Raw genomic sequence first — 14,819 nt, 5'->3', positions numbered from 1 at the left:
TCTCGTTAACCTTGTCCTCTAGGGTTTGTTGTGACTTTAGTCGTTCTGCAAGACGCTTTCGATCCAACCATCCAAGATCTTTACTTAGGTCAGTTAGAGCAGACTGTATAAGTGGCGTACTAGTTTCAATCCCAGTCAAAATTTGTAGTGGCGACATTTTGGTCGTTCTTTGTATTGTAGTGTTCAGTATCAATTGTAGTTTCCATAACGTGCAAGGCCATTCAGATGCAAGACGATACGTATTTACAGTACGCATATAACGTTCTACCTGGCCGTTAGCGCGGTGTACATCAGGTCTAACAAAATGCAATTATCAAGAAATTCAACAATTCATGAGTTTTTAAAATTTAATCCTGCGTCCATTATAATTAATTTTGGCGTACCAAATAACGAAATGAAATTTTGCAACACTTGCTCGGATTCGGCTGATTTTAATGTTAAACACATATTTATACTCATTAGTAGCAGGTAATGGCCCTAAACAATCTATATGAATTGTTTGCAATGGTTCGGTTGGTTTTTGTGGGTATTTTATAAAACCTTGTAAAGGGCCTGTCCGAGATTTCTTTACGGCACATACTAAGCAATGCTTAACATAATTTTTTACAAAGGACCGAAGTCGAGGAAACCAAAAATGTTCTTGGATTGATCCAATGGTCTTATCAACTTCTATGTGACATTGGTCATCATGAAATAAGCGTAATAATCCCAATCTACCATGACGGGGGACAAAGAAATGAATTATTTTGGTTTTATCGGGTAATAAAGTTTGGTAACACAACAACCCATTTTTTTCCACGTATTGATTCGGATCAAGTTGTCCTCCGCGTAGTGAAGTGAGCATTCTTTGCACCTCTGCATTACTTTTTTGTTCGATGTGTAGCCATTAATCATGTTTAGTAACCCGTAATATACTCGTAGATATCGGATTCCGGCTCAGAAAATCTACGTGGCTCAACGATGAACCTTTACGATAAACAATTTCGAAGTCAAAATCTTGTAGATAGGTCCACCATCTCGCGATACGCGGAATAATTTCATTTTTCTGCGCCGTTGTCTTAATAGAATTACAATCAGTAACTATTTTGAATCTGATACCAAGTAAATAAAATCGAAAGTATTTTAATGAATTGATTATTGCCAGTCTCGAGCTCGTAGGAGTGGTATTTGGCTTCAACCGATGTAGTTCGTTTACTATAATATGCTACGACTTTATTTTGTCTGTCATGTTTTTGCATGAGTATGCCACCGTAACCAACTGAACTGGCGTCCGTATGTAATTCTGTCGGCAAATCAGGATTAAAAACAACAAGTAAAGGTTCAGACGTGAGACAAGATACAACATATTGTTTGGCTCGCTTGTGCTCATCAGTCTACATAAAAGAAACATCCTTCATCTTGAGAGCTGTAATACAAGCTGAAATGAAATAAAACCATAAAATTGCTATTACAGAATTATGAAATTGGAATGCGATGACGTTTTAAAAGAAGGGTAAAAAGATAAATACCGGTTCTTTGCCAAATCATCACACATCCGTACAGATAAATAAGGAGCATCAGCTTCTTGTCCCTGAGGAATTACATAAATAAATCACAATAGACCATAAGCTGATACATAAGTTTAGTTTTTCTGCAATTGTATGGTATTGTTTTATGTATTTTGTTGTTAAAATTTGTGTTTTAAATTCTAAAAATGTAAGAACAACGATAAATAAGATTATATTTGCAAAATAGTTTTATTTTCTTTCTTATTAGTTTCGGTTACGCCATCATCAGGGGAGAAGAAAGATAACAATCACTGGAAAAGAAATTGCTGTATAAAATATTAATTAATAAAATGATGGTTGGATGATGGAAACATGAAAATATCAGTATATTTAAAAAAAAGTTAATTTATTAATTGTCCTCGATCGTTTTCCCTAAAAATGTTGTGTTCTTTTTAATATACATAATTTGCCACAAACTATTCAAATACATATGCATAGCTATTTGAAAAAAAAAAAATATGCTTAGCTATTTGAAAAAAAAACATCTTAAAATGCAGAAATGTGTCAATTACATTACTGAATTTCCTGCTAAACTCTATTAAAAATGATTAGCTATAGCTAGGAGAATTAATTTCTTAAATTATGTGCAGCTATTTGGTGTTAAAGGGTATAACACATTTGACGAGAAATTATGAAAAATTTTAGAATTAATTTGAATTAGCTTAATATTAAAGATATATAAAATATATTACCTCTAGAGTTAAATGCTTAAGTTTATACAGTATTTTATTAAGCCTTATACGAAGTAACGAGCATGTAATGGACGCTATAAAGAATAAATCTGATACCATTATTGCTTTTTAATGGTACTACATCGTTACGGAAAATTATTATATACGAAAGTAGAAAACGAAAAGCAAATGTGCATATTAGGATCTATCATCTATGTTTATGAAAATCTATAGTATTTTCATTGGAAACTAATCAAAATAAACAATTGAAGACCGCTTTTCTAATTATGTAATAGTATAGGTAAAAGACAACAGTAGAATGACGAAGATACAGGGTTACTCACGCAACTGGTTCATTAGAAGGATACGAAGTTACCATGATAGGATTCTGATGAGCTTTGCAATGAAAACATTTTCAAAACTGTTGCACTTTGTTATTTTAATTAAAACACTCTGTATATTATTGCATTTTTGGATTCTACGTTAAATTTTAGGATTACTTTGTATAAGCTTTTCCATATTTAAAATTACCCGTTTTCAAGATAATGCGATTTAAAAAAAATTGCATGCAGACTGTTCACTTTAAAGGTATATTAATCAGAAACAGTTCACGCGGAATTCTTTATTTTTGGGTCAATGAAAGTAGAAGTCATGAGGTTCTTTACGATGTTTTCAAAATTAGCCAGTTTTATACAGGACCCTGAAAACTAATTGACAAACCTGAGGAAATTGAAATGTGTGTTGTCATTTTTTTAAATTTAACATCATGTATAATTTCGCATTTTTGGATTTACTAGAAAAATCTATGTCGGTACATACAAAGGTTGCTAAGTTATTCTTGATGGTTTCTGATTTATCATCACACTTTCGTATAAGAAACTCATAGTTACCTTTGAAAACAAAAGGTTATGCCCTGTCAAAGTATCAAAAAAAGACGCACTGACGTTTCTGTGTTTCTAAAAATCGATGAAGTGAATAATTATTCGAATAGTGATATTTTAAATTTATTCTTTATTCGTGGCGAACATTTAATGAAAGATATCCTCATTTACAAGCAATGACAAAAAATAAATTTAGGAATCAAACTTTTGCGTTTCGGGAAAGTTAACAGCAAGAATGTTGCCATTGAAAAATTACTTATAATGACTAAAAACAAGTTAACAAATAAGACAGTATGAATTAAAAGTTTAAATGTTCTATATGGCGTCCATTTTGTTCTAGGCACTTTAGCACTCTATTCTCCACTTCGTTAACAGTAGCACTTCTATGGTGATAATTTTGGAGCCTCTGGAAACTAACCCTAATTCTATTTAAGAGATCATCCATGGTAAGAATAGGTTGGGAGTAAACTTGGCTTTTTATGTATATCCCCACAGGAAAAAGTCGACAGGAGTCAGATTAGGAGATCTAGACGGCCAACTCCAAAGTCCGTTACGACCAATCCAGCGTTCACCAAACATTCCTGTGACTTCTTGATATACTTCGTGAGTAGAATGTGCTGGAACTCCATCCATTTGATACCAACAACTATTTAGCACATTCAACGGAGATTGTCTAAGAAGTTTGTGACAATCCCTCTCAGGAGTTGTAGATATTTAGGCTTTCATTACAAATTTCGTAATGAACTTGGTCGCCCATAATCATTGCAAATACGTTGACACCAAGAGAGCCCTGATGGTGGGCTTCCTTTATAAAGTGTGGAATTTCACGGGCCCAGTTGTGCATATTCCTTCGATTTATTACACCGTCTCTGGTAAACTTAGACTCATCCGTTCAAATGATTTTTGATAAGAACTGTGGATTCTCTTGAATTTTTATGAGTAAAATTTGCAAACTTCCGTTTTTCTCCTGTCGTATCCTGGGCGGAAAGCTTGTAAAATTGTGAAGGAGAAACGATGCATTTTGTGTTTTTTTTTTAGGATTCTCTGAATCGAAGAATATGATAAACCTAAGAAATACAAATTATATTAATGATGTAATAATTGTAAAAATGAAAATAACAGTGAAGATCTTCCTAAATCGGTAGAAGCTGTTGGTATCGAAATATTTGGATAAGAATGAAAATATCCCCCAACACCGTAATTTCATTTCCTTCATCGGCTGTTACAGGACTCGGAACATTTTTCTTGCTGTTACCTTTCCCAAAACGCAAAAAGTTTGATTCAATCTTCCTAAATTTCTTTTTTGTTATTGCTGATAAATGGTATCTTTCATTAAATGTGCGGCATGTCCTGTTTAGTACCTTGTTACATTCGCCATGAATAAAGAATAAGTTTAAAATATCACTCATCAAATAATTATTTACTTCATCCATTTTTAGGAACACAGAAACGTCAGTGAGTCTTTTTTTGGTGCTTTAATAGGGCATAACCTTTTGTTTTCATAGGTAACTAGGAGTTTCTTACACGAAACATTTTACATTTTAAATAAAAAAGTGGTGATAAATCAGAAACCACCAAGAATAACTATAGCAACCCTTGCATGTACTGACGTAGATTTGTTTAGTAAGTATACAGGGTGTTCCATTTAAAAAAATGTCTTGCACACGATTGAATTTCTTCGGGTTTGTCAATTAGTTTTCAGGGCCTTGTAGCTGGCTAATTTTGAAAACATCGTAAGGATCCCAATGACTCCTACTTTCATTGACCCAAAAATAAAGATTTCCACGTGAACTGTTTCTGAGGCATATACTTTTGAAGCCAGCAGTGCTGTAGGTATTTGTTTTTTAAATCGCATTATATTGAAAACGGCTAATTTTAAATATGAATAAGTTTATACAAAGTGGCCCTAAAATTTAACGTGGAATCCAAACATGCAATAATATACAGGGTGTTCCCAATAAAATAACGAATTTGGAGGCAACTTGCGGTATAAGCGGAAGTGCAACAATTTTAGAAATATTTTCATTGAAAAGTTCATGGCCGGTAACCTGGGTATTCAAATTGCGTGAATAACTCTGTATAATTCAAAAATTGTAAGTGCGTAAACTCAAGTCAGTAATTACAAAAACATACAATATTTTGAGAATCATGTTTATTCATAGAATTAAAGCACTACATTGTAAATTAATTATTATTCTAGACCACAGTGCGATAATTTTAAGATAAATATTGGATTTAGGTGCCGCCATATTATTTTCTTCTATTCAAACGATTCTGATAACACACAGAATCAACTCTGTCAGTCCACACAATACAAAAAAAAAAACAATGGTTATATTTTTGAGATTCTTAGTCACCAGTTGTCTTGTGTTTTGTATAGATGCAAATTTTACTAAAGTTTCCAGAAATAATATCTTACTTTCGAGACGGAAAAGATATGTCGCTTTTCCGATGGGAAGTAATTTAGTGGTAAGTGTTGTTATATTTTCTCTCAATGACTATAAATAATGTCATGTATTAATTGGTGCTAATTTCTATTAAATCCGATAAACAATAACGTGTTTAATTACTTTTTTTAAGATACCAGCTTAAAAAAATATTACTAGATCCTAATGGCGGGGGATGCACCAAAAGTTGATGAGATGAATTATGAAATTTAGCGATAATTTTAAAATTTTGATAAGCAACTTTACTAGTAATGATGAAAGTTAAGTTAAGCACTTAAACGGCGCCACAGATTAGTGGTACTATGAACAAATACGTGGAATATAAAAAAAGAAGAAATTAATATTGAAATAGGGTATGGGCAAGATCAGTTATTTATAATGTTACATTATTGTTTGATTTTTTCAAATAAATATGTAAGGTAGATCTTTTTTGAATCATAACAAGCACTAGAAAAATTGTCATAAGGGGAAGACAATTCCAAATTTAGAAAAAAATTATACGCATTATCAAGTCTTTTCGATTATTTTATATTTGAGTAATTAATATTAAATAAAAAGGAAGCACATAATATTAGACCGTGAGTTAGCGCACATGGATGTGGCGTCATCAAAAAATGTCTGGCATTTTGAGGTCTAAAAAGGTAAGTTATTTAATGAAAATAAGGGTGGTTTTAAGGGCCGACCCGTGTTCGAAAATTTGAAAAGTCAATTTTCTTTTGCATAAAATAATTAGTTTTTCACTCATCTTAAAGTGTCTGACAGTTAATGCAAAAATAGATATTAATAAGTACCTAGCAAATTTCAAATGCCAGACGGTTTTAAATAGCCGAAAGGGTGGTTCGTAGGGGTGCACTTGCAAGAAGAAAAAAAAAATCATCATTTACTTTTTGTCTAGCAATCGAAAGAATAAAAATTTTTGTTACGAAAATGATAAAAATAAATTGCCAAACGGTTTCCAATGTTCGGAGTCCAGTTTCTCTGCGGAAAATTATGTGAACATTTTTAACATTTTTCAGTAATCTTAATGTACAAAACAAGAGGGCCATTATGTTTGCGATATTATAAAATGTTATTTATTTTTCAATGCCAGACAAATTGGCCGGTTCGATAATTTATAAATAAATAAAAAAACGTGTGAAAAAATTTATAAAAATTTTAATAATTTATTTTTGTCTGGCATTTTCCATTTCAATTAGAATGCTCGTATAAACACAATATATAAATGCCAGACAAGTTGAGCTTTTCGAAAATGTATAAATGAATTAAAAAGTTAACGAAAACTTTTGGTTTTCTTTTTTTTTCTAATTTAAAGGATTTATTTTTGTCTGGCATTTTGCATTTCTATTGAAAATACATATTTATATTTCAGGTTAAAACGCCAGACAAGCTGGGTAGTTCGAAAATTAAAAAAAAAAATAAATTAATTAAATAGTTGTAAAAAAAATAATGAAAACTTCTTTTTTTGTCTGGAAATTCGTTTTTCAATAAAAAATACATTTACAAACTCAAATTAAAAATGCCAGACAAGTTGGGCTGTTCGAAAATATATAAATAAATAAACAAAGTTGTAAAAAATACAATTTCTCATTTTTTTCGACTTTTTACCTTTATATTATAAGCTGTAATTACTCGGGAAACATACTCAAGATACTATTTCCGACGTAAAATTTCCTACTGAATCTGATGCTGTCAACGGAAGTGACTTACCAAGAAAAGCTGGAAAATAGGAAAAACCTTCGTAAATTTAAAAAATTCAAATTTTAAATTAAGAAATTAAATTGCAGGAAGATATTATTTAAAACATGAATTTTAAATGAATAAAAGTGCTTATTTCAAAATTTTCTAACCCATAAGGGTACAAGTGGCTTATATCCAGTAAAATCACTGTGCTGCGCAAGCGTATCTCCATGAGACGCATTCCAACTTGGTGGGTATTTCTTAATTCAAATATGATTTAAAATGTGAATTTTTTAAATTTACGGAGCTTTTTTCTATTTTCCAGCTTTTCTTGGCTAGGCAAGTCATTAATTATTTATTTATTTATAAATTTCCGAATCGGCCAATTTGTCTGGCATTGAAAAATAAATAACATTTTATAATACCGCAAACACAATGGCCCTCTTTTTTATACATTAAGATTACTGAAAAATGTTAAAAATTTTCACATAATTTTGCGCAGAGAAACTCGACTCCTAACATTGGAAACCGTCTGGTAATTTCTTTTTATCATTTTCATAACAAAAATTTTCATTGTTTCGATTGCCAGAAAAAAAGTAAACGTTGATTTTTTTTTCTTCTTACACGTTCCCCCTATGAACCACCCTTTCGGCTATTTAAAACCGTCTGGCATTTGAAAATTGTTAAGTACTTATTAGTGTCTATTTTTGCATCAACTGTCAGACACTATAAGATGAGTGATAAACTAATTATTTTATGTAAAAGGAAATTAATTTTCCAAATTTTCGAACACGGGTTGGCCCTTAAAACCACCCTTATTTTCATTAACTAACTTACCTTTTTCAGACCTCAAAATGCCAGACATTTTTCAGTGACGCCACACCCATGTGCGCTAGCTCACGGTCTATATGTTTTAATAATTGAAATTTGTAGTTATTATGTAGAATGCTTTTTTAATATCTTCTCAACTTAAAAAAATGATTAATTTGTTTCTACACCAAATGCTTTATTTTCAATCAATATTTAAAATATTATTTACTATATTTTCGTTACTATAAAATATTGGTGGTTTTTTTACAACCCCATTAATATTTTTTAGATGAAAATAATATACATTTATTTTTATTTTGTTCTTATTTTTTGTAGATCTCAATGGCAGCTGTGAAAGCTTTCCTCCAGGTCCAGCCGACAGGTTGGAATATACTGTTCGAGGTCGATGTCCCTTTCGCTTTACCCAGTGAGCCATTGTTCTTCAAAAAAAAGAAGAAACATAAGAAGGAGAGAAGGAGTATTTATTCTCAACTGGATACAGCCCTCACAGAGTAAGAATATTGCCAAGAATTGTCTGAAATAATTTATCACCGCTATTACTTCGGAAAAAGTATAATGCGACATGTAGCTCTGCTAAATACAGGGTGATTCATTAATAATGGGACAGAGCTTAAGGGCATTTTGCTGACCTGAAAATAGAGAGATTAAGCCAAATATGCCTTATCCGAATGTTACTCCTTTTCGATCTACAGGGTGTTAAAGTTGAAAAAATATTTTCGATTTTTTTTAATATCTTGAGCATCTTTGAACGGATTGTCTTGAAAGTTTGTACACCTATGTTTTCTGAGGTGGTAATTACGGAAATGGTAACTATTTTGCAATCACATCTAGGATGCGCTAATTGTAGTGTTCCGTCGGAGTAAACATATGTCAAACTTTTTTGTCCTTCAAAAATCTGAATTTCCAATAAGAAATTATTAAACTACGTTCAATTCTAAATAAAAAAGATATACCTGTTAAAAATCGATAAACTTAACCGTTTTCGAAATAAGAACGATTTACTATTTCTTTACAAAATTATTTGTTTGAACGTACGCCTTTAAATAAGATGACTTAATTACGAATTAAGACAAACACAGTAACAACTGAAAATTTTATTATGCTTAAGTCTAATTACAAAAGATTCTCAAAGTGGCGACCATTGTTTTCAATACATTTTTTTATTCTCTCGTTAAAATTTTGTCTGACACTGAATAGACTTCTTTGTTGGTCTCTGATAATGTTAACAGATTCTTGTATTTTTGCCCACAGCTCTTCTCGAGTATGTATAACATCTTTATAAACTAAAGATTTAACGTTACCCCAGAAATAAAAATCTAGGGGATTTAAATCAGGGCTACGCGCAGGCCAAGGCACTTCGCTGCCGCGACCAATCCAACGGTTTCGAAAACTTATATCAAGATATTCTCTTACTGGTCGGGAGTAATGTGCGGGAGCACCATCATGCATAAACCAAAAGGTTTGCCGTAAATTTAAGGGGATATTTTCAAGAACGAGTGGCAAGTCATTTGTTAAAAAATTTAAATAATTTTCCCCATTAAGTGGACGGGGTAACACAAATGGTCCCAAAATGTTATCGGAAAGTATTCCACACCAAATATTTATTGAGAATTCATGCTGAAAATGTTGTTCTCGTGGCAAGTGAGGATTTTCCAGTTCCCAGGAATGGCTATTTCTCCAATTAAATACACCGCGCCGGGTAAATGTAGCTTCGTCCGTAAACAATATTTTATTATAAAATGTAGGGTCAGCATTTTGTTGCCGACGAAGAAACTGTGCGAACCGAAATCTACCAGGAGGATCTTGTGGCATCAACTGTTGAACCGGACGAAAATGGTAAGGATACAATTTTTCTTTGTGGAGTATTCTGAAGACGGAAGGCTGACTTACACCAGTAGCTGATGAAATTCGGCGTGTGCTTGTTTGCGTGTTTTCGGCAATTCGCACTAAAACATCCTCTTCTTGCTCCGCCGCTAATACTTTAGGCCTTCCAACGTCTCGTTTAGGGCGAAATGATCCCGTTTCTCCTAATATGTTGTACAACGTCTTGAAAAGCTTGTGGTTAGGTTGTCTGTTATTTGGATATAACTCCAATTACCTCGTTGCTGCATGACGGCCACAAAAATTTTCTTGGGCATACACACATACCATGTTTCTCATTTCAACAAACGAATATTAACAAATTATGACGCGACATTTTAATGAAAAAATTCACAAACGAAGAAGAACTAAACTGTCTAGTATTTATAAGCTGCTTAGAATTGACATAAATAATACATGACATTTCATTGACAGTGGCCTACTTCATTTAAGTCATCTTATTTAAAGGCGTACGTTCAAACAAATAATTTTGTAAGAAATAGTAAATCGTTCTTATTTCGAAAACGGTTAAGTTTATCGATTGCAAAATAGTTACCATTTCCATAATTACCACCTCAGAAAACATAGGTATACAAACTTTCAAGACAATCCGTTCAAAGATGCTCAAGATATTTAAAAAAATTGAAAATATTTTTTCAACTTTAACACCCTGTAGATCGAAAAGGAGCAACATTCGAATAAGGCATATTTGGCTTAATCGCTCTATTTTGAGGTCAGCAACATGCCCTTAAGCTCTGTCCCATTATTAATGAATCACCCTGTATATATAAAAAATGTATTTTTTGTATATTCAAGTAGATGTATCTATTACATCAGATATCCTTAGAATTTTAAATGATGTCTGCTTTAAATATATTAGGGTTTTTTAAATTGATACTATTTCTTTTTATTTCATGTCAAACGAAGTTGTACAGGGTGTTTCATGGCGAATTGTATATACTGTATTGGCGGAAGTCAAAATTTGTGGATTTTTGAATTTTCACTGAACTTTATTTTGGATCATTTGTGGAAATTAATTTTTCTTCCTATAAACCATATACGGTATGTGAAACGTTGTGAAACCCCCTGTATATGTAAAAGTACACCTTTATACCAAATATCTAGGCATGTAACGATAAGTTAGATGTTAAAAATTACCTAAAATTAATAATCTAATATATCGAATTAAAAGCACCACGAAAAAACAAATACCCGACTTTGTGAAATAATTAAATAACCTAAAGAAACAATCTAGTCTAGATTTATGCGTAAAGCCTATTTTGGACACACCTTAGCACGAAATTCAGCCACGATACATTAATTAACGTATTTCTGCATTAGGTTATAATCTAAAGGCAAGAATAATCTATTAATGCTATAAATAATATAAATAATCAATTTTAGATAACGCTGTTCTAATATCTTTTTAGAAGTGGTCTTAACGGTACCGCTTGTGTAAGAAGGATTATTTGCGATGCTCAACAGTTTATTCCAACAAAAGGGAAATCCTTGGTAAAGGACCTCCTGTTAGCTATATTCACGTACGTTGTTCAAAATGATACTTAACTTATATTAATATATTTTATATTAAATTCCATAGGTCTTCAGAACCTGATTACGATGAAAACTATCAGGGACATTGTGACAGAGACAGCTGGACAGAGTGTGAAGTACCGTTTCTCGACTTCATTTTGAAAAGCTTCGAAATGCGGGAAACTTCATGATTGCTGGAGGTTCAGTTTTATTAACGCTCGCAGGCCAGAGCAATTTTACACCGAAATAGGAAAATATTATTTTGCTAATATAACTAAGATAGCATATTATCATTTTAAAGAATATTCATAACTTTTCTATGATGTAAATGTTGTAAATTAATTATTTAAATTTATTATTTCAGATTCGATATTTTGGTGGATGCGCCACGACCATAACCTGTGACACAAGGGTATTATTTTTTATAGACTGATATACTTATTATTTCTAAAGGATTAATGGACAGTTTATTTGTAAAAAATAATCAAATAATTGGAGATTTAATTGCAACGTTATCATTGGACTATTAATTAATTATTATTATTAATTATTTATATAAAAAAAATAATCCTGTGTAAAATAAGAATTGATTATATTTTCTGAAAAAGCATAGGTACCAATAGAAACAAAAAATACCTTTTACATTTTGTTGATATCTGTCTCTATTTTACAGCAAATTGGATTTTTCTTTTTCCTTTCAAATTAGCCAGATACTGTGCGCTAATGGGTTTTTAAAATTCCTATTAGAGGTATTTCGGTTAGTTTCCACTAATTTATATAAAAAATATAGTAGCATCCTTCGAAACAATAATATTATTATTTGATTATTACAACATCGAGAGAATGATTTTCTCAAACAATGTTTACCGCCACTTATTTTTTTGCGCGAATAATTAATAAATGATTATTGCTGCTGCTAAGAGCATTAAGTACATTTCATAATAGGTGTTCAAAATGGTCACTATTTGCCTCAATACATGCCCTCTAGGGTGTTAAAATATTTAATTGTATGTACTGGAGATCAATACATGCCCTCTAGGGTGTTAAAATATTTAATTGTATGTACTGGAGATGAACCATGTCTTCTTTTAAATGGTCATAATAATATGTAGCTCTTATGCGACGTATTAATAACTTTAATTATGCTCCATATGGAGAGGTCCAGGGGGGTAAGATCTAGTGCTCTCGCTGCCCATGGAATAGGGCCCTGTTTGTCAATCCATCTGTTAGGGTAGTTGACATTTAACCAGAATGATCAGGAGCCCCAATTGCAACCACATATACCTCCTCAAGCCTTTGGCTCAAATAAAAATCTTGCTCAAGAAATTCAAGAAAGCCTAATAAGTTGACTTTTACTTGGATTCTCTTAAAGTTCTGTTAACAATCAAATAATAATATGCTACTTTGTTTTTTTATTAATTAGTTGAAACTAACCGAAATATTTCTAATAGGAATTTCAAAAATCCATTAGTTCACAATATCTGGCTAATTTGAAAAGAAAAAGAGAAATCCAATTTACCGTAAAACAGAGACAGTTATCTCGAAAAATGTAAGAGATTTTTTTGTTCCCATTGGCATGCTATTTCAGAAAATATAATCAATTATTAGTTTACACAAAACCGTACTATATTTTTTTTATAAAATATAGTCGAATGAGTTGCCCATATCTCCGCCATTGGTTGTAAAAGTCTTGATATTACAGCATTATATGGAAACTTGGCCCAATATAACGTACCAAATTTAGTCCAAATACCTCTATTATTTCAGAAGATATTTAGAGTAAATACTTATTTTTTTAAATTATTAACACCCTGTATCTCGAAAACGGTTGAGACAATTGAGACATATGGCCATTATTTTTCGTTGTACGAAGTCTCATAGATTAAAACTGAGACATTCTATATAGTCCTAAGAAACGATTGATAAACGATTTGTAACAAGATTTGTAAGATTTTGTTAATAACATAGGACGACAAAAAAATTACTTGTTTTTTGAGACGTGACCCTAGTAAAATTTTCCGCTGAATTCAAAAATGATAAAAAAAATTCTGACTTGTGAATTCCTCCCAATTTTACTAAAGATAGGTAGGTTGGATGGTTAGTTTGGATTTTTTGAATTTTTGGGGTAAATTGAGGGGGTGTGGGAGTTAATCCACATGTCAGATATTTCTTTTATCATTTTCGGATTCAGCAGAAAATCTTATTAATGATAAGTAGGATTACGGCTCTAAAATAAAAAACAAATTTGTCGGCCTGTGTAACCTTTGTTATTATTTTTTTTACTAACTGTATATAAAAAGTTATGATTAATTTTCTTCTAGACAATAAGCGCAAAATTTAAACCCTTTTAGGTTTTAAAATTTTGATGATTGATTTTTGTTTTATGACTGGCATCAACTTTAAAATTTTTTGGACTTATTTTCGGAACGCTGTATAATATAGTTGTTTTTTATAATTTCTTATGGAAATACTTTTTCATTTATACAGTCTAAAATTACTAATCTAAAAGGACGATCTTTAAAAAAATATCTTTTTATGTATAACAGCTACTGTTAACAGTACTTTTTCAAGAAGACATGTTTGTTAAAATTAAAAATATGATACTTTCAGTTAACTAACAAATAGCGGATAGTAATGGCACTTCTGTTGATGCTGCTTTTGTAAAAACTGACGAAAGAATCATAAATGTTTGACTTCAATAATGAAAACATTTTTTTATGTTTATCTACCAGATTTAATGTCATCATTGATACAGTGACGTCACATGTTTGGTAGTCATGAGGAGCGATTATAAATTTGTTGCTAATAATTTGTTCAAATTACCTGAGTATGACGTTATAATTTTACTTAATAAATAATAAATTATTATCTATTAGATATTTTAGCAAGTCAGCCTGGTTTTCCAGGATTATACCTTATTTACTGAGAAATCAGGGTATGTGGGTGAGACATAACATACAAAGTAAGCCATATATTAATTGCTACTAGTATTCATTGTCTACTAGCACAAAGATATGTCAATCTGAGGAGAACTAACATGTTCGAAACCGGCTTATGTTTGATGATTCAGATGACGAATGATTTTAGCTGTTCACTAGATATTGCGGGAGTAATTTAGCTGTATGTGGCTGTAGTCCGCAGAGTACCTAGTTGTTTCACATAATATCGTTAGCAAAAGATATGGAAAGTGGCTATATTTTCATCACATGAATTATTTCAAGATATAAAAATTTTAGACATTTTTAAAAATAAAAATTTTAAAAATGGCTTTGTGAAGTGAAACAGATAATTTTAATAGTAAAACAATGTTGAGACTTTCAGCAGAAGCCACGGCATCCTGCTAAGGATAATCGAATTCAGTTCATAAAGGGA

General features: G+C 31.5%; 1 protein-coding gene across 1 annotated transcript; it reads left to right on the top strand.

Moving 5' to 3' along the window:
* Positions 1 to 5,427: 5,427 nt before the first annotated feature.
* On the top strand, positions 5,428 to 11,638 carry LOC108914619. The gene is made up of 4 exons (XM_018720465.1): positions 5,428 to 5,568; positions 8,370 to 8,545; positions 11,345 to 11,455; positions 11,515 to 11,638. Exons 1-4 carry the CDS (start codon positions 5,428 to 5,430, stop codon positions 11,636 to 11,638), a joined length of 552 nt encoding a protein of 183 aa, XP_018575981.1.
* Positions 11,639 to 14,819: the final 3,181 nt, after the last annotated feature.

This window comes from Anoplophora glabripennis, unplaced genomic scaffold, assembly GCF_000390285.2.
Source record: "Anoplophora glabripennis isolate ALB-LARVAE unplaced genomic scaffold, Agla_2.0 scaffold887, whole genome shotgun sequence".
Taxonomy (NCBI): Eukaryota; Metazoa; Arthropoda; class Insecta; order Coleoptera; family Cerambycidae; genus Anoplophora; species Anoplophora glabripennis.
Note: the sequence above shows the minus strand (reverse complement) of the source record. Positions and strands in the feature narration are given on the sequence as shown.